The 18792-nt window shown below is 44.7% G+C and overlaps 1 protein-coding gene across 2 annotated transcripts; it reads right to left on the minus strand.

The window, feature by feature from the left end:
* Positions 1–6250: 6250 nt before the first annotated feature.
* LOC109305594 (OX-2 membrane glycoprotein-like) lies at positions 6251–17916 on the minus strand. 2 transcript variants are annotated; one of them, XM_019528582.1, is made up of 6 exons: positions 15846–16106; positions 14892–15230; positions 13930–14232; positions 10693–10789; positions 8426–8546; positions 6251–6585 (listed from the first exon to the last, which is right to left on the minus strand). In XM_019528582.1, exons 1-6 carry the CDS (start codon positions 15928–15930, stop codon positions 6421–6423), a joined length of 1110 nt encoding a protein of 369 aa, XP_019384127.1. In that variant the 5' UTR covers positions 15931–16106; the 3' UTR covers positions 6251–6420. The 2 variants fall into 2 exon arrangements, with proteins under 2 accessions (XP_019384127.1, XP_019384128.1); XM_019528583.1 differs by lacking the exon at positions 15846–16106 and adding an exon at positions 17677–17916 and having other exon boundaries at positions 6252–6585.
* Between the last annotated feature and the right edge of the window lie 876 nt (positions 17917–18792).

The raw sequence follows: 18792 nt of genomic DNA on the forward strand, positions 1-18792 counted from the left end.
ATGTAACCACATGTATGCTTGTATGAAACAGAAGTGAGCTGTAAGAGTTCCTGTTTCTGCACACATGCCCAGGAGGGAAAAGATAAATATTCCCTGCAAAATTCCTTTGTTGGTTCAGAGTAATCTGAGTTCTTAACTCTGCTCTGACCCTATTTGCAAATACACCTTTTGTGCCATCTAATGAGTGTGTATCTGTGATTTTTGTGGCCTCCAGAGAAACGAACCGCCTTTGTGCAACAACCTTTTCTAGCTGGCCTTTCATTTTGTCTTAATCTCTTTTTGGCAAACCCTGTGATTAACTTTCAAACTTCCATCAGCTAGTTGCCTCTGCAACACTTACACTGTTGCCTGGGAGTCTTCTGATTGGGACTTCCAGTACTGACAGTCACCACTCAATGATTCACATTCTCTCTCTAAAGCATGGACCTTCTCTTTTAAAATCTACAGTTGCACTTGCAGGGAATGAGTGGTGCTGGTTGCCTGCAGTCTTAGGGGATTGCTTGATCTGATTCCCTAGTTAAAACCAGCTTGGCCCAGGGCACAGATCCCAGCTTGCTGCAAGTAGGAGTTGTTTTCCTGTAGCCTCAGAGGTTGGATTTCCCTGAATATTCAATTGGGCCCTGTTCTGAGCTCATTGCAATCATCATGATCATAGCAAAATTTTGGATGTTCAGTGATGGAAACCACTGCCTACTTGGTAGGGTGGCCATGATAGAGGATGTTCTAGTTTTCTGCTACTCTGTCCTCTGTCCTCTATTGATACAAAACCTGACACCTTTATGGCCTCCATTTTTCTCTTCAAGAGAAAAATAAAGGACAGAAAAGCATTCTGTTTCATAGCAATACAGGAAAGAGGGCATCCAGACTGTCCTCTACGATGGCAACCCTACTGCTTGGAGAAACTGGGCACATCTACATGTGATGCTACATTGCCATAGCAATGAGCTACGGTGACATGGCATCAGCGAGCACAAACTGTGATGCTGCAGATACATCTCCCTAGCATGTATCTCTGTAGCAATGAGCTCCCTCTGTACAGTGTGTTGCTACGACAAAAGGAAGTACTAAATGATGGTGCAGTAACAAGAGCACCATAGGGAAATGTGTAGATGCACCCACTGTCTGACAATGGAGAAGCAGTGGAGAAGGAGTGAGCAACCAAATAAGCACAGAACAGTATTTTATTGCTTCAAGAAAACATTGTTCTTGAATGTTCTTGAAGCAATAAAATACTGTCCTGTTTTATGGTGTTTCTTCAGATGATTGTACAGACACTTATGGGTTTCATGGCTTGCTTAAACATTCATGCCTTCTAATTAGTTAATGAAATAATTAGAACAGATGTATTGTCGAGTACCAAAACAATTATTTTGATGGCCTAGAATGGTAGTTGCTAAGAAAAATCAAAACACTTTCAATAATTATTTTCTGGATCACAAATTCATTGGGAATGAAATGTGCACTTACATTCCTGGTTTCTTCCACTAGGTGGTGGTGTGCCATTATAGAAAATGTTTAACACTATTACGTATTTCATATTCCAGTGTCACAACGCAGAGAACAAGGGGTGACTTTTCCAATCTTACAGTCCTAAAGTGCACTTTCTTCCTAAATTATGCTACAGATTTTGGTGAATTACTTGCTACAGGTATCTATGTACTGAAATTAAAATCCTTCCCACTTCATCCAGGCCACTTTTTTCCATGTCCCAGAAGGCATACACTTACATTACTAGGTCAGATCTTCAGGTAGGACCACTACAGAAACACTCTCAAAACTTACTGTTTAACTGGGACATGGGAACAAATCAAGGATCAGAGAGCTATCAGTATCCAGAGAGAGAGTAGCAACCACAGAAACATGGAGGTCTGTAATTTGCCTGTTGCTAAGCGTAGCAATTAACCTTGGAATTATGAAAAATCTACATACAATCTTCCTTCAGTTCACCAGGGTTTTACATTAAGTCAGTTATTCAGGTTAAGGACATATATTTTATCTCAGAGAAACATCAAAGCTAAGTACACTTGTAATAAATGTTATCAAAATCTCTTGGATGCAAACAATGCATTCACCTTTTTGATGCTTATTCAGTCTAGAAGAACTGTGGTTAGGCAGGGAGCTTCATACTAACTCTTTATCATATTTGTACTTGAAAAGTACATGCCAGGCTGTGCCTGGCTTCCTGTGATCAGAGATCATATAAAGAATGTTTTACGTTTGAAAGCTTGTCTAACTTTCTCCAACTACATGGTTGGTCCAGTAAAAGATACCATCTGAAAAAATCCTTGCCTCTTGCGTGATTTTTGGACCATGAGGGCTCAAACATCACTGCACTCTTTTAAATGACATGCTTGTCTGCTCTAGAACTCTCTCCTCCTATCTTACTTCCCGGACACAACAGGATATTTGTTCTACATGTGCTAGACAGTTTGAAATAAACTCATTTTTATTTTAAACGCAGCCCCAAAGCATAGATGTTTCCTTGAATTGAGTAAAAAAGAAAATTTCTCAAGTGCAAACTGTCTTTTTCTGCACCTCTTTTCTTCTGTCTGTACCTTCCACATTGCAGTGTTACTAACAATTAATGTTGTTACTAAATTGCCTGGCAGGGCAGTACTTCTATCTATTCTCTCCTTTTATTCCCCTGGTTGGTGGTGTTGCTTATTTTCACTCACTAAGGCAGAATCACCCAAGGTACACACCAGTGATGGATATATGAGGATAAGGCGAAATGCTACTCATCTGCTGTTGGAACTCTTAAGTATGTTTAACTTGCAGATGAGAAAGAGAAGGGATATGGGGCACTCAGCTGTCTGCTACCACATCTAGAAGGGTGTTTAATTCACCTGGAATTCTCGTTTTAACCTCTCCTCTCATGGGGAATGTTTATCTTTCAATGAGAAGGACTCTGCAATTTGACTCATTTCCTCAGTTTTCTTAGCACTGACTACTCAGAGAGATTTCATATTTAACATGAATTTCCCTTCTACAGAATTTCCTGTACCTGCGCTCCTCCAGTCACACATACTTTCATCCACTCTCCTCAACAGGTTGCAGCTCTTAAAACAGTAACTGACACCAAAGTACAAAGTCCATTATTAATGGGGACCAAAATGGAGCTACTAAGGTACCTGTACCAATCATCAGCTGAAACAAACTGACTGCCCACAAGGATGCATTGTTCCTTCTTGCCTCTGTTAATTATATTTGCCAAATGTACATAAAGCCAACCCTTTTCCTAGTGTGCTTGGCAACCTAAAATACAGAAACAGTCCTATCCTCTCTATTCTTAGTGGAATTTCAGCCTCATATTGTGTGTCAGATTTTAATTATTCTTTACTGAGATCCCAAACTTGTTCACCTGCGATACCTTTTTCTCTATCTAATCCCATGTTTCTGTTCATAACAGGAATCATACATTTGACAACTACGGACACTTCTATATGTGCACATTTCCTGCACAGAAACCTAAATTACTGTGCGGTACTGGTGCATGTCTACACATGTAGGCCTGAACTCTCCAGTAAATATGGTGATTTATGATGACTTGAGAGTATGTTTGATACCTGCATTATGCAGCACAGTTATGCATGTGATTAGTTACTGCGCAGTAATGCATGTGTAGACATGTTACTGCACGGTAACCTAGGGGCCTCCATGCTAAGTCTGCCCAGCCATTGGGGGTCAGCCAGAGCCCAGCCCCAGGACTTCTGTCTGGCCCCTCTCCTGCTGCTGGGCTGGATTGCTCTCTGGTAAGGTAAGGTAAAAAGCCTGCTGCCATTTGGTGCCTTGGGGCACATACTTCAAGGAACTGGCAGGAGCTGCTTGTGGTTGTAGCACCCCAGCAGGCCCCGTGTGCCCCCCTGGACAGCCCACAGGCTGGGTCTGCCTGAGCTGTCCACCTCCCGAGCTGCTCCCCAACCACAGTTGAGTGCTGCCAAGGGGTGTGGCTGGTTGCATTCTTTGCACAGCCCTGTGATCCCTCTAGGGCTGCTAACACTGCTGGCTGTGCCACCAGAGCCAGTACCTTCTCCCCACTGCTGCTTACCCCTGACCTCTGTCCCTTTGTAGGACCATGGTGAAGTGCCGAGGCTGCGACTCCGTGCACCTGTCAGGGGTGCTGTTCCCAGCCCTCCAGGGCCAGCATCACAGGGCCAGCTGTACAGGGACCCAGTCAGCCAGTGCAGGGCACAACATCCTCATCCTCCCCTATGGCCAGCCCCATCCACATGCATTTGCCAATCCAGAGCCCCAGGGGCCCCAAGTAGACCTGGGAGGAGGTGCGCAACCTCGTGGCACCGTAGGGTGAGAAGGACATCCTGATGCAGTTTACCCAGGGCAGGTGCTCAAATGCCTAGCGGCTGGGATGCCTGCGAGGTGCCACTCTTGGTTGGTGCAGCAATGCCACATGAAGGCCAAGGACCTGTGACCCCCAGTGGGTGGCCACAATCAGCCACACTCGTCAGTTCAGTGGAGCACTCAGGACCATGGCCTTCATGAAGTAGCTGACCAGCATTTTGGAGACTTAGGAGCTTGCACCCACACCCCACCCTGACACCTCTGGTGACACATCACTATAGAAGGGTACCTCAGGCCTTCAGTGCCCCACCTTGTATTCCTCCCAGGCTGCTGTGCCTACTGGCAGCCCAGAAAACCCTGACCATGGTTGGCTTGGCCTTGGCCCCACCCTGCAACAACCCATGAGGAGTGGCCAGCCATGCCACTGCCAGGCATCAGCCCACCACCAACCATGGGCCACAGAGACCGAGTGGAACTGGATCCTGGCCATGATGGGGAGCCCCACACCAAGCATCCAGCCTCTCCAGCCCTATACGTGTATTAAGTCCTGCATTGGGGGCAGGCCCTCTCAGCCCCCGTTTCCACCTGCATCCCTGCCCCAGCCCCAGCCCTGGCCCTTGCCACCCCTCATTTCCTAGCCTGCCTGCACTTGCCTGGCCCCAGGTTCCCCCCACAGCATGCAGAGAGGTGGGACACAGGCCAGACCCTTACTGAGCAGACCATGTCCCCATGGCTGAGTGGCCATGGGCCTCTCATGCATTGATAAAGGTGTCAGTCCTGGCAGTGATCTCCTCAGCAGTTGAGGGCAGGGACATGTAGCACTTTGGCAGGTAGCCCTCCAGGCAGTGGTAGTGGTTGTAGGGCAGGCTGGGCTTGCCCCCAATGCCTTTGCAGCTCAGGATCCCAAACTAGGAGTACAGTTGTGCCCAGAGCACCGGCAGGATCAGCAGCAGCAGGGCATAGTGGCTGGGGCACCCCTCTGTCTACACAGACAGCTCTTCACATACAGCCTAGAGCAAACGCATCAGGAACACGCTCAGAATGCAGAAGCGGCCAGCCCTGGGGTGCCTCTCTGGAGCCACCAGCAGCAGGGAGGGCATGGCTGTGGCCAGCCCCTCACCCCAGTTGTCTGGCAGTCCTATGTGCCCCGTACCCAGGCAGTAGGGGCTGGGTGCCTGTGCAGCAGAGTGGTGGGCCAGCAGGGGCAAAGGGGAGGTTAGCTGGTCTTGCAGCCATGGCTGCAGGTGCTGCCAGCATCCTGACATGGCTCACCCTGCAAAATGGGCAGGGGAGGCAGGCAACCTGAAGCCAACCCCTGAGAAGCAAGCAGGGACAGGGGGCTTGGGCAGGACCCACCTGGGCCCAGGCCTGCCTGGCCAGGTTACCATGGTCCCTGGATACCCGCACATGGCTGACCTCCAATTTGAAGCCAGGTAGTGCAGTGCCTCTGAAGCAAATGTTGCAAACTCTCAACAAAAGCCTGTGTCTTGCCTCTGCAGGGCCAACATCTGAACATGAGGGAGATGTTGTAGGGGGCCACAGGACTGCTGCTGTAGGCTCACTGCCACCCACTGTGAGAACCTCTCAGAGGCACTGACTGCATCAATGGTATAGGCAGGGTTGGACCTGCCTGTTGCAGTGGCTGGTGGTCATGGTGGAGAGCTTGGGGGCAGACCAGCGGATGTGGGAGGTGGAGGACCTCACCTGGGAGGAGGCACATCTGCAGGCATATCACAACCACTGGGCCAAGGTGGTAGACCTGGAACAGTGGTGCATTCATTTGGTGGAGCAGCAGCTGGCTGCCTGGGCCTGCCAGGGGAGGCTGTGCCCATGTCCCCTGGAACTTGGGCCCCTCCCCTGGCCCCTGAGACCTACCTCCCTGTAGCAGGGCCCTGGCTCTGACCTGGAGCAGGGCCTGCAGCACCTGCCAGCCAAACGGGAACTCTTTGTGGCCAGGGTGCTGGCTGGCTGCCACCATGATCTCCGCCATGTGCTACCCTACATTGGACATTTCAGCATTTGTACTGATCTGAAAGTGTCTCAAGATTTCAGGAATACTCTCAGCCACCTTTTTCTCATTTTCAGAAAGGAAACTTCACCCCTGCATTAATTTCCTAAAATTTAATTCTCCAACTCATCAATACCATACAGCGAATTCTCGTGGGCATTGGCCTCCTTGTTCTTTTCTTTGTCTTGGAATATCGCTCTATGCACCTTTTCACTATTTCGGACCCCAGTTTGCTTTTGTGGTGTAGTCCTTTTCCGAAGAGATTCTGCGGTTGACCCCTGTAAAAGCAAGCAAAACAGTAAGGCTGCATTGATGATGATGATTTTTTTTTTGACAGGAAAAGATACGGAGGAATAACACTAAGAGGAATCACCTGGATAGAACTTCCCAAATCAGTTAGCAGGAATAAGTAGCTCACATAATAAGAGGTCAGGGAATAGAAACACAACTGACTAAGGAACAAACTGCTTTAGGAAAGAGGCTAATGCTGCTTTCAAGATGTGAAAGTTGTATAGCTACATGAAGGATACTGTAGGCCTCACTGGAACACGGATTCATATGTATACTGCTCACACAAAAGCTCTGCTAAACTGTTGGCCGGAGTAAATCTGATCAGTGAACCTGACTGATGCATGAACTCCTTGAATAAGCAATACTTCGAGGGTGGACCACATGTGCACTCCTGTCAGGAGATGGGAGGGGGGGATGGCTGGAATAGACCAGTACCACAGTGACAAGGTTGGAATGGGAATACTAGGTTCAGGAGACAGAACAAGCCCATGGTACAGGACAGCTCAAGATATTTAGGATATTGGTGGAGTGTAATACGTCATCTGAGTTGATCACTGTATAAAAGGAGTATTAGAAATTAAAGCAACCTTGTTTTGGCCTAGGGGAGTCTACATGGAGTTGTGCCAATATCCTGGGAAGAATGACGAGAGCTCACTGTCTTACTTCTCTGGTTCCCAGCTAAGATCCCTCGTATCTCAAACTAAGAGTGGTGTAAGGATGGCTTAAAACCTCCTGCTCCCTGCTCTCTATTGCTGCCCCATATACTGGGATATGGTAACTGAAAATCAGGTTCCATGCCTCTTGTCTCTTCCTCTCCCCGTCTCTGCTACTTTCTCCTCCACATTTTACTGAAAAGAAATAGTTGCAGTGATCTGAGATAGACTCGTATGTCTTGAGTGACTGGAGCTGAAGTTCAAGCAGCCTGTGCGATGGGCACTGCTACAGCAGGCCGCATGACTCCGGCGATGGCTTTGCTTGAACCACAGACCTTGAACCTCATGGGTGTCCCACAGAAGGCAGGCAGGGATCAGCTGATATCCTATGTCTGAGTTGCTGAAAATTCATGGAGCCGGATGGGTTCCAGATGAAACTACTAATTTGTGTATAAGAAATTGGCATGTTTTGAAGAAAAACCAACCAAGTAATTTCCAACCAGCTCTAATCACTTAATTTCATCTACACTGAACTTAAAAAAATCATTTTTCGTTCACCTTTAAAGCCAGGTACAGACATTCAAAAAGCCTGAGGCAGAATCAGTCTAAATTATGGTTTTCTGTAAGTGGCATAGTTTAAGTTTGTAGTTGGGAGGGAGGTGCGGGGGGCAGGGGGTACAAATCTTAGATCTGGTTCCACCATTTTTTTCATTCTCTTCTGGGTATAGACTGCTTTTGAAAGCCAAACTTCTATTCTGTTATGGGTATAGACCGATTTCCAATCACTTAAACTGGAAAAAGTGTAGTGTCTCTAGCTGACCTAAATGTCTTCCTAGGCTTTTCCAGCAAAGACAGGAAGGAAGGTCTTGATTTTCTCTTACATTAAAAGCTATGAAAGAGTGGACAACCCTCCACTGCCTTCCAAAAAAAAGAAGAAGAAAAAAAGAACCATGTACACCATATGTAAGCAAGCTTATATATGATAAAGTGGTATTTTTTTTCACTTTACATCCGTAGAGTATACCCGCCTATAATGAAGTCAATTTATCATTTGAAAGAGAATTAATTAAAAATTTTAATTGACTATTTTAATGAGGACCCTGGCATATTGCAGCTATGTCAGGCACCCACTGGCAAATTCTTGCTGAGGTGCTTGCCACGTTAAAATCATTACCTCATTATGATAGGAAACAGCCTGGTTCAGTGGTGTCCGCAGGTTCTGGGGAGTCTTGCCCTTGTCTTCATTTAAAAATGCTTCTTTTGCAGGAGTGCTGGGCACACTGGAAACTTGTGATCTAGCATATTGAGATTAGACATTTATAAGCGACAGGAAGCATGCTAGACATTTTACAAAACATACCGAAGAGACATGCCTCTTCTATCAAAGGAAGTTAACATCTAGATAGAGATGATGAAGACAATGGGCTGACAAGAACAGGGATAATACAAGGGAATTAATCTCAGGACCCCTCTTTTGTTATCCAGTAACACTGCTTGTGTTTAAACCCTGGTGGATCTGCTAACTCTGAGCTAAGTTCTTTTCAGCTCAGAGTCCACATTTCAATAAGAGGTGGGATTGCAGCATATATAGGCATACCTGAGTTAGTTATAATCCATCTGATATTTGTACGGACTGGACTTCAGCTACCATATAAATACCTTGGGTCACAGGTGGGCTTGAGAAAGCTACACCAAAGTGTGTGTTGTCCAGCTCCACTGTGCCCAGCCATCCCGCTGAATAGCTGGCTCAGGTCTCTCTACATGTGCTGCAATGACAACTCTGAGTCCAGGGCAGACACGGCTCATTTCTTTATTTCCAGAATGGTTTACTTTGACTAAAAGCATAAAACGTAAGCCTTTACTAGCTCACTCTATAAATTATCGTCTTTATTAGGATGTAGCTGGATTGTGGCAGAATGTTGTTAATAGCAACTGTCTCTACAAAATGCTTTGATCTGAATGTACTGCAAACTGCAACACAAAATTTCATTAGACCTTCTTTCCTATAATCTCTTTTTAGTTTAGAATTCAAGCACTCTAATTTCTTCCAAGAGTCTCTTTTATACATACAATATGTAACCCATACTGTTTAGACTGCAGGCATTTTTTTCTCCAAAAGAAAAAAAATAGAGAAGCCAAGGGTGTAGTTGCAGAAGTTATAATTTAGAGATGCTTCCAAATAGGAGACTGAAGGAGTTGGGAACTGGGAGATAGTCCCTTAGTTAGAGAGAAGGTGCTTTGCTAGCTAGTTGGAGAGCAAAGCCAAAGGTTGCCAACTGCTCCACAATAAAGTTCATTGTTTAGTTGTTCTAGCTGATGTATGCATGTGTTTATTGAACCTGGTGATTGCTACAAAGGAGAGGAGGCATGGGTTGTTTGAATAATTGCAGCCTGCACATATTGATAAAGCAAGGTAGGGCAGGTCAATCCAACTAGAAAAGCCCTGTAAAAGCCAAAGAAAGAGTAAGTAGTTAGTAGGAATGCTCAGCAACTTTTCTTGAAACTGTATAGAAAGTCACCATTCTGGACAGGCCTGATTTCCATATTTGTTGTCTGAAAGCTTGAGGGCAAGAAGGTTATCAGTTCAGGAAAAGCCTTATGATCTTAGTTTATTAATTCAGGACCAAGAATGATTTCTGGTATTAGGGCCAGTCCTGTCAACACTGAGTCCTGCTGAGTGTTATCTTTGTTTTACTTAAGCTTTATTTTTAGAGAAACAATAAACTGGGAAGTTTAAGTCAGGGCTGACCCTGCTTGGACCAGGGCTTGGACAAGATGGCCTCCTGAGATCGCTTACAGCCATTTTTTTTCTCTGATTAAGGGGAAAGCATTAGTCAGAGTACTACACACTCCTTCAAAGAATGTTGTGTTGGCCTTGAAGGAGGGATGGGATGGGAGTATGTGTCACACATAGAGGCTGCCAAACTTGCAGAAATTGTTTTAGCTATTTGGTAAGCAGTTCAAATCAGGATTCTCTCTCAGTCAGAAGGAGAACCAAAGCAGCAGTGAGGGTTAGTACATCCTTTTGAAATGTGAATGAAATGCGTGTAATAGCAGGAAGAACCAGGACAAAGTCTGCAGAGCTGTTCATTTGGACTGCCATGCCCAGAAACCCTCAGGAGCTGGGGGCCAGGGATAAAGGAAAGAGGAAGCTTAAGGCTGGAGCAGGGGAAGAGAGAGCAGTGCGCACATGGCACTTGGTCAGCCCTAGGTGGAGATGTGCACAGTGGAGCTGGAAATCTCACCATCTTGGTCAGCCGGGATAGTGGACTTAATGAGCTGGATTCAGACATTGTGACTCTAACCCCTATGATTTTCTCTATAGAAGTGAGACCTCCCCTTTGACACCTTTGAGCACCTTTCAGCTATTCAAAGACTGTATTGTAATCGGTTGTAATCGAGCTTTGTAACACAATAGTATTAAACGGTCATTTGACTTACCTTTTCTCTTTTCTTTTGCTTAGTAGTATGAACATAATTCCTAAGCCAAAAAGTATAGGAACCAGAAGAAAAAGAATAATCGTCTCCACAGGAACACCTGGAAAACACATTTCAACAAACAGACAAAGGTTACTGAGGAACCCCAATGGAGGTGATCAATTGTTTGTTTCTTTTCTGGAGATCAGGTCCAGGAAGCACCAGGTTTCTACCTCAGTTCTGAAGTGCATGTGTCAGCCTGACAAGTCATTAAACCCAAGCCCCCCATTTCCAACTATGAAGAAGTTCTTCCTGACATCCCATTTAAACCTACTTTGCTGCAACTTCAAGTCACTGGTCCATGTCCTACTCTCCGCAGCCAGAGACATAAGATGTTTCCCCTCTAATTTATGGCAGCCCTTCAGGTATTTGAAGGGCACAGTGTTTCTCCTCTTCAGCACCTTTACCACAAGCTCAACATACCTATGTAGAGCCCTAAATTGCACACAGTATGTTAGATGAAGCCTAACCAGTGCCAATAAGACAGGCACTATGACCTTCTATGTCTTCCATGTAATGCTTCTATGGATGCATCCCTTTTGTGTGGCTGCATCATGCTGCAGACACATATTGAGTTGGTGTTCTAGCTAGACTCCCAGATCCTTGTCTGTAGCGCTGCCATCCAGCCAGGGCTCACTCATTTGGTATTTGGATTTTTTATTCTTCCTCCTGAGGTGCTGCACCTTGCATTTATCAGCACCGACTTTCACCCTGTTAACTCCAGCCCAGCTTTCCAATCTGTCACGTTCCTGCTGAATAGCGCTCACACCCTCCAAAGTGTTCACAAGCCTTCCCAGCTGCATGTCATCTGCAGGCTTCCTCAAGAAACTTTCTAGAGTAGCAACCACATCATTAATAAACAAATTGAACAGCACTGAGCCCAGAGCAGCCCCCTGTGGGACTCCACTTTACACCTCCTGTCATTCTGACACGGATCCACTGATAACTGGATCTTTTCCCTTTGAGACTTTGCTTGAGACTGTTGAGCCAGTTCTCTATCCACTTTACAGCAGTTCTCTTCAGGCCATATTTCCCATATTTGTTTATAAGATCATGCAGCACGTCTCTAAAACCTTGCACAAGTCCAGATACACTATGTTCACAGTATTCCCGTTATCCAAAGTAGTTACTTTGTGAAAGGAGCTCAAGTTTGTTTGACATGGTTTGTTCTAAATAACATATCTTGGTCCCTGGGATAAAGTTCAGCAAGCCCTACTGACTTAAATTCATCCTGATCCATCAAAAGCTCTCTAGCTATCTCTTTTCCCATCTCATCCCTCAACGTCTCTACTTCTTTATCCAAATAATCTTTATGAGGTGTCTAGTTGCAGTTTTTTTGTGAAAACCGAGGCAAAGTAGCTATTGAGTAGCTCCACATTCTTTCACCTTCTGTTACGAGTTCCCCGTGGTTATCTAACGGCGGACCCACAGCATCCTTGGCCTTTTGTTCCAAGCCAGCATAGTTACAGAATGTCCTCTTGTCATCTGTAGCCTCCCTCACCAGGTGCAGGTTCTTCTTTGTCTTTGCCTTCCTGATTTTGTCCCAGAGGGCTCTTTCTTTCTTGTTGTATGCTTCCTTGGTGACTTTCCCATCTTTCCATTACCCATATGCTTTCCTTTTTCATTTGAGGCATCCTACAAGCATGTTGTGCTGCCACCTTGGTCTCTTACCATTCTTTGTGCACTTCCATTGCATTAACAGTTTCATGCTGTGCTTCCAATACTGTGTCCTGCAGAAGCTCACAGCCCTCCTGGCCACCATTATCCTTCAGTTTGTCTTCCCAGGGCACCATGAGTCAGCTGAGATCCACCTTTCTGAAATCTGGCCTCCTTGTTCTGCTGGCCTCATGCTCTCCCTGTCTCAGGATCTGGAGTCCTATCATATCATGATCACTTCCTCACCACATTGTCCATTACTTTCACATCCTCCAGGAATTCTTTCCTACTGGTCAAGAGAAGGTCCGAGATTGATGATCCCCTGCTTCTGGGACAGAAAGGTGTCCTCCACACGGCTTAAGAACTGACTTGACATTTTATACTTTCCTGAATTGTTCTTCCAGAAGGTGGTTGGAAAACTGAAGTCTCTGATCAGTATCACCTTATAGCACAAGTATGCTCTTTCCAGTTCTGCTCAGATGGATCCCAAATCTGGACAAAATTCCTTCCCCCAGATCCCATCGTCAAAGAATATCTGCCATTTCTGTCAAGTCTTTCATTATTCCCAGAGCAGAGAGATAAGCTTCAACTAACAGGTGATTTCTGAGCTCCTTGCTTCCCTCATCACCTCTTCTAAAATGTGACTTGCCACCTAGGATGCTAATCTTTCTGTTCACCAAATCAAATGCCAATGCCAAAACTTGGTAAACTGCAGAATAACAATTGATGAGCTGCAAATTATGAATAGTGAATAGCCTTACTTATCTGCTATTGATCCCCAAGCTCAGCATGGTAGAGTAAATGTCAATGCTTACTTTGCAGTACTGAGCTATCAGTTTTCACAGATGTGTTTTGAGAATTAATGAGTGGTCTTATGTTGTGAAAGAGCCATATAGGTACTAATTTTGAAGGTTCTTGTTAGACATGAAGTTCCCATGACACTCACCATTACTTGTGTTTGTCTATTATAATGAATAAAAATGGAAAACCTTCTGAGGGATTCAACACTGTATCTGTGTCACAGTATTCATTTTTTTTTTACCTTTTTATCAACTCATATCTTTTATTTTCAATCTTTTTCTTTGCATCTTCCTCTAAGAAACATTTTTAGCAAAAGAATAATGATAATCTTGTTGTTTTGATACAAATCATATGTTGGAGTAGTCACAAAAAAAAGAAAAGAAATCCATGCTGACAATATTACAAAATCATTTCTAAAATTAAGCGCTTTGTGGAAGTAAAACAAATTATCACATGAAAACCTTTCAGAAATCTAACCGCATCTTTCTAAAATCTTTTTGCTATGGCAGAAGTGTTAATTTAAGAAAATCCCAATCCCAATATATGCCAGACTTGCACCCAAAGTGCCTTCAAGCCATCTAAGCTCTGCCCACTGTGTCTGTACATTAGGGTGTTTCTGGGTCTGCTTACTAGAGGAAAACCAATCAGGTGGCAGATTCTATTCTGGTCAGCGTCAAGCAGGTACTTGCAAATACAAGCCTGCAAATACACTGTACACTACCCCACTTCATCAGTCCAGCCTACCTTCGTATTCTTCTTGTCTCTTATCCTCTTCTTGATAAAGGATCTTCTTTTTACTTCCCTCTGGATGGTCCATTACACACGTCAGGCTTTTGAGGCGCTCCAAGGTGAAGTTACATGCATTTGTCACCGTAACTGTTCCATCTGCATTGTGAACACTGCCAACCTCAGGGTGATGAGCAGTCAGGACTCCCTCAGGTCTCCAGGTGATTTTGGGGGCAGGCTTTCCAGTAGCCGAGCAAATCGCAGTGAGGATCCCCTCGTTAATGAAATTTACGTGGAGCTCGGTTCTGATCTCTGAAACAGCTAAAAGCAGAAACGAAATGCAACCGAAATGAGGATGTTCCTTTAGAGTTTGTTAAATAGTGTTATAGGTTTGCTTAAATGTTACTGACACTGATGGGCATCACACCTACTTAGTTTGTAAAGGTTTCTTATTGGCTTCTGTACATTTATCTGGAATAAAAAGCCCAGAATAGGTTTGGAGACAAATTCACTCTCATCAGTCTAGGTGAAATATTTGTATTAAACAATATTTTCAACTAAATATTTTTATTAAACTAAAGCAATTTCCTCAAAAACTTTGTTGAGGGAAAGCTGCTTATTCTTAATTCTGTGTTACATTTCCAAATGAAGCCTTGCAAAAGAGATTTTGAGTACCTGATTCTCAAAATCAAGGAAATATTTTATCTGGCAGCAGTAAAGGTTGTTTCCTAACTCACATCTGGCAATGCAAACCAACTTTTTGTGTCAGTACTTTTTATATGTCTGTACCCAAATCAGTTGGTAGAGGTGTATGAACTCAGAAACTATACTATATTTCATGTCTGAAATGTTATCATACAGTTTCTATAGCAAACATTTATTTCTTAATTAATGAATTCACAATGAAGGCAACTCCATGGATATTTCCAGTCTCCCACCAAAAAGGGCCATAATGCTAAAGAAAATGGGGACAACTTTACCTTGCACAGTTAGGTGGGTGTTTCTACTGAAAGACCCATGTGGAAATGCATTGAAGAGGCATTTATAATCCCCTTCATCCTGTAGTGTCACATTACAGAGAGTGATGGATGATGCATTCAGACTTGTATTAGTAAATAGGACTCTGTTCTGAAATAACCCTACAGATTTAGGTCTGTGTCTCTTGCTGCTGGTGGCTATGTTCTCGAATGAATATCCTTTCCTCTTCTGCCAGGTTATTTGTAGAATATCTAGAGGAAGGGTGAAGTTACAGCTCAGGGTCACATTTTCACCAATGGCTACTGCAGGAACCATTTCACACTGCACTGCTTCTTTAAAACCTGGAAACAAGCCCAAATCAAGGATCAGACGAAGAGAAAATCGATATAGTAAGAGATCATAGAAATGTTTGAATTAGTCTACAATACCACAAAAAATGACATTTTTGCAGCTGGTGTCAATGCACTCTATAAACTCCTGCACAATTAACTTCTCAGTCCTCAGTAACGCAGAACATGTACAAAGCAGAGAAATGAGAAAATGGTTGGTGGTCTGGGAGGGATTTTGATACTGCCTCTTTCTTTCAAATAGGCACCCAAGTAGACACCCTTGTCTGCTGGACTGCTCTATTTCATTAGGTGAGCCCAGAAGGAAGTTTGTGCTTTAAGGGCTAGAAAGGTTGAATTTCACATTTCTTATTGAAAAAGTGAGAAAGTGCAGATGATAATTGCATTGTGCCAAGCTCTGACTTTTGGCCCTTCCTTTCACAGCTTCTGTACCCCCCACCCCAATAATCAGTCATGCCTCTTGTTATTGATCAAAAATGTTCTAACAGAAGAGGACAACTCCTCTCGGTTGATGTGCCTTATTCTCTGCCCTTTCTGGGACCGAATCTACTAGTGATCCCGCTCACATACCTGCAATATAAATAGGAGGATACAAGGGAAACCACTTACCTGCAGCTGCAACCTGAAGCAGGCAGACATTACAAAGAAGAGACAGAGAGAGCTTAAAGCACCCATCTGTAAGCAAACCCATCATATGGAACAGTTTAACCTTCCTTTCCTGCAAGGAATCTGCAACGAACGTCACGGTCAACGAGATGGAATAGAGAAAATTGGCGCCTTTTTGCCTGTTGGCGCCTTTTTCCCTAGTGTCTAGTACCGACCAATCAGGAGAGACATGACATTGAAAACACTTGCAACATTATATCCTGTATTATGTCATGTGAATGGCTGTGGCAGGGAGCCGTCTTGTACTTTGCTTCCTTCCTGCACTTTGTAACTGAAGCCGACTGTCACCAGAGGAGCTGGAATAGTTCATCATTAACCATTAATCAAACTACGTAAAGCAACACAGCAAACTGGCTGCCATCCAAATGTGATCCCTAACCCCTTTCGCTTCTGAACAACAAACGTTGTACGTGTTTTCCCAGACAAAATAACCCCAAACCATATCCATAATCAGCCTTTCCTCTCCTGCTGTGTCGATAGTGTTCCCAAAGGTGACAAGGTAGAGGGCCAGGTGTCCGTGGACAACTAACTTAATGGAAACAACTTGCAGGTACAGCCCTGGATGCATTCCCAGCTGCCCAATCTCCTGACTTCCTTCTAAAGCTGGAAAAGCTTCTCCGTCAAATATTCTTTATTTGGTTAGAAAATACTCGTTCATTGAAAGCTAAACACATCTCAGACAGAAAAATGGCAAGCCAAAGCACTTCAGTGTTGGGGGGAGGGTGGGTTCAACTTTATTTATTGTTGTTTTATATTGTACTATACTGCTTAGGGCTTCTATAGAAGAAAGTACTAGTCCCATGAGGCATTCAGCCAGCATTTCTTAATAGACGTAGCTTGATTTACTGCACTAGCACCTAGTATTAAAATGTCCAGGCTGCCCCACGTTGGGGGGGATGAGCCCTGTGCGCCCCAGCTTTCCACCACCTATGGCTGTGTGCCTGCTTGCCACACGTGTGCGGGTAAAATATCTGTTTTAAAGGAATATTCACAGAAGTACCGGGACCCATTTGAAAGATCAGTGGTAGTTCCATGAATATTACATGAAAAATGGTATTTTACCTGCACACGTGCCATGAACTTCGACAAGAAATCCACCAGTTTCTCAGGGCCCTACTCTGGAGAACTGAGGAAACTGAGGCAGGTAACAGCGTCCCAGGGTGTATTGCTGCGCCCTCATCTGTATCTTTTGTGCCCTGCCTCAAGTAGACGAGGGCAGTTTTAGAAATGCTCTTGAAACATTGTAGGGATTTGCTTGCATGACCATGTTTCCAAGGGGTCAAAATGCAAACAGAGAAGGAAAAGCAGTTCTGGGAAAAAGTAAATCTCAGCTTGGAGGGTACAGCATCAGATGTGTGGGAGCCCCCAGCCAAGAAGGGATGTCTGACAGACTCTGGAGCCAGGAAACCTGCCAGAGAGGTAGGATCCAAGAGAACTTTCAAAGGCTTTAAAAAGACAATCAACCATGTTGGTCTCTACACAACCATCTGGTGAGTGACCAGCAGCAAGGACAGCATTCATTTTTCTTGGTTGGAAATGCGCATTTACTTAGCAGCTGTACAGTACCCAGTTCTTTAAAAGTTGACTGGCAGCTCTTAGTAGCACTACAGTGAAAACTACAGCCTGGCATGTTAACTCTGCATAACACTTCCAACACTCCTTAAAAGCAATAATATCTGTCTGTGCTTTACCAAAGGCAAGGACAGAGGGGAGGGAACAGGGATTGTACTGGAACTTTGTAAGCAAGTTGATATGAAACATTGATTCTACTTACTATTTTTCATTGTAGTTCCTTTAGAGCCAAGGAAGCACTAAAAGATGGCGCAGTAACAGCATATTGCTATTAGTTAATATCCGGTTCTTTCAAAAGGTGATAATACCAGTCATGGGGCTCGGGCTGGAAGATCCTTCTCTCCCAGCACCAGCTCTGTGACTGAGAGAAGAGTCTCCCAGCTCGAGCTCTACAACTGCAGAGCTGGTGCGGGAGAGTAGGCTCTTCCAGCCTGAGCCCCATGATCTCCCAGCCCTCTCTCCTCTACTGTGATCTTGCATCAGGGGCTGGGAGTTTGAGATGGGAAGAGAAATGGGTGGACCCAAAGGAGGGAGGGACATAGGCTGGGTAAATGTTAATATGTATGAACCTAGTTGTATAAAACGTAAAAAGAACTAATGTTCAGTGCAGGTCCCCAGTTTGTTGTTCTTTTGGGACCTGGCCCGAAGCCATCTCCATTTTGAATAAAGCTGTTGCGAGCAATGTGTGCTGGTGTTTGCTCCCTGCTTTCTCTGGCTAATGAGTACCAGGATCCACAAGCAATTGGACCGTCGTCTCGCTCGTTGTTGGGCGCTGCATGGAGTCGGGGTCTAACAATATTGATTTGGAAAGACTTCTTTGAGGTGACTTTGCTGGACTTTTTGAAGGACTCTTGGCTGGAGGCTTCTCAGGAGTCTTGGCTGCAGGTTTTTCTGAAGTCTGGTCTGCTTTTTTAAAGAAAGTGTCCAAGGAAGCTTGGACAGATGTTCTCCAGGGAGATGAGCAACATAGCAAACTTGTTCGCTGGCATGGCATGGCCTGGCATGGTGTCGGAACCAGCAGTGAAGTTGTAAAGGTGAAACTAAGGTCAGAAAGTTGAAACAGGGTGTCAATTTATAAACATTGCAAGTGCAAAACACTGTAACTCGAAACATTGTAACTCGAGGCCTGCCTATATCCTATTCCCTCGTTATGTCAGACTCCCCTCTCTCTGCAGTTCCCAGTACCTCTGTGCAACTGATCCAGCACCAGGAGCTAGGAAGCAGATGACTGCACCAAAATCACAAGTGGAGGAAATGGATCTGTTCAACTCCTGCAGTCCCCTTCTAGCCAGACTTCTTGAAACTTGCATGGCAGCAC

Source organism: Crocodylus porosus, unplaced genomic scaffold (assembly GCF_001723895.1).
Source record: "Crocodylus porosus isolate Cpor-Errol unplaced genomic scaffold, CroPor_comp1, whole genome shotgun sequence".
In the NCBI taxonomy this organism is placed as follows: Eukaryota; Metazoa; Chordata; order Crocodylia; family Crocodylidae; genus Crocodylus; species Crocodylus porosus.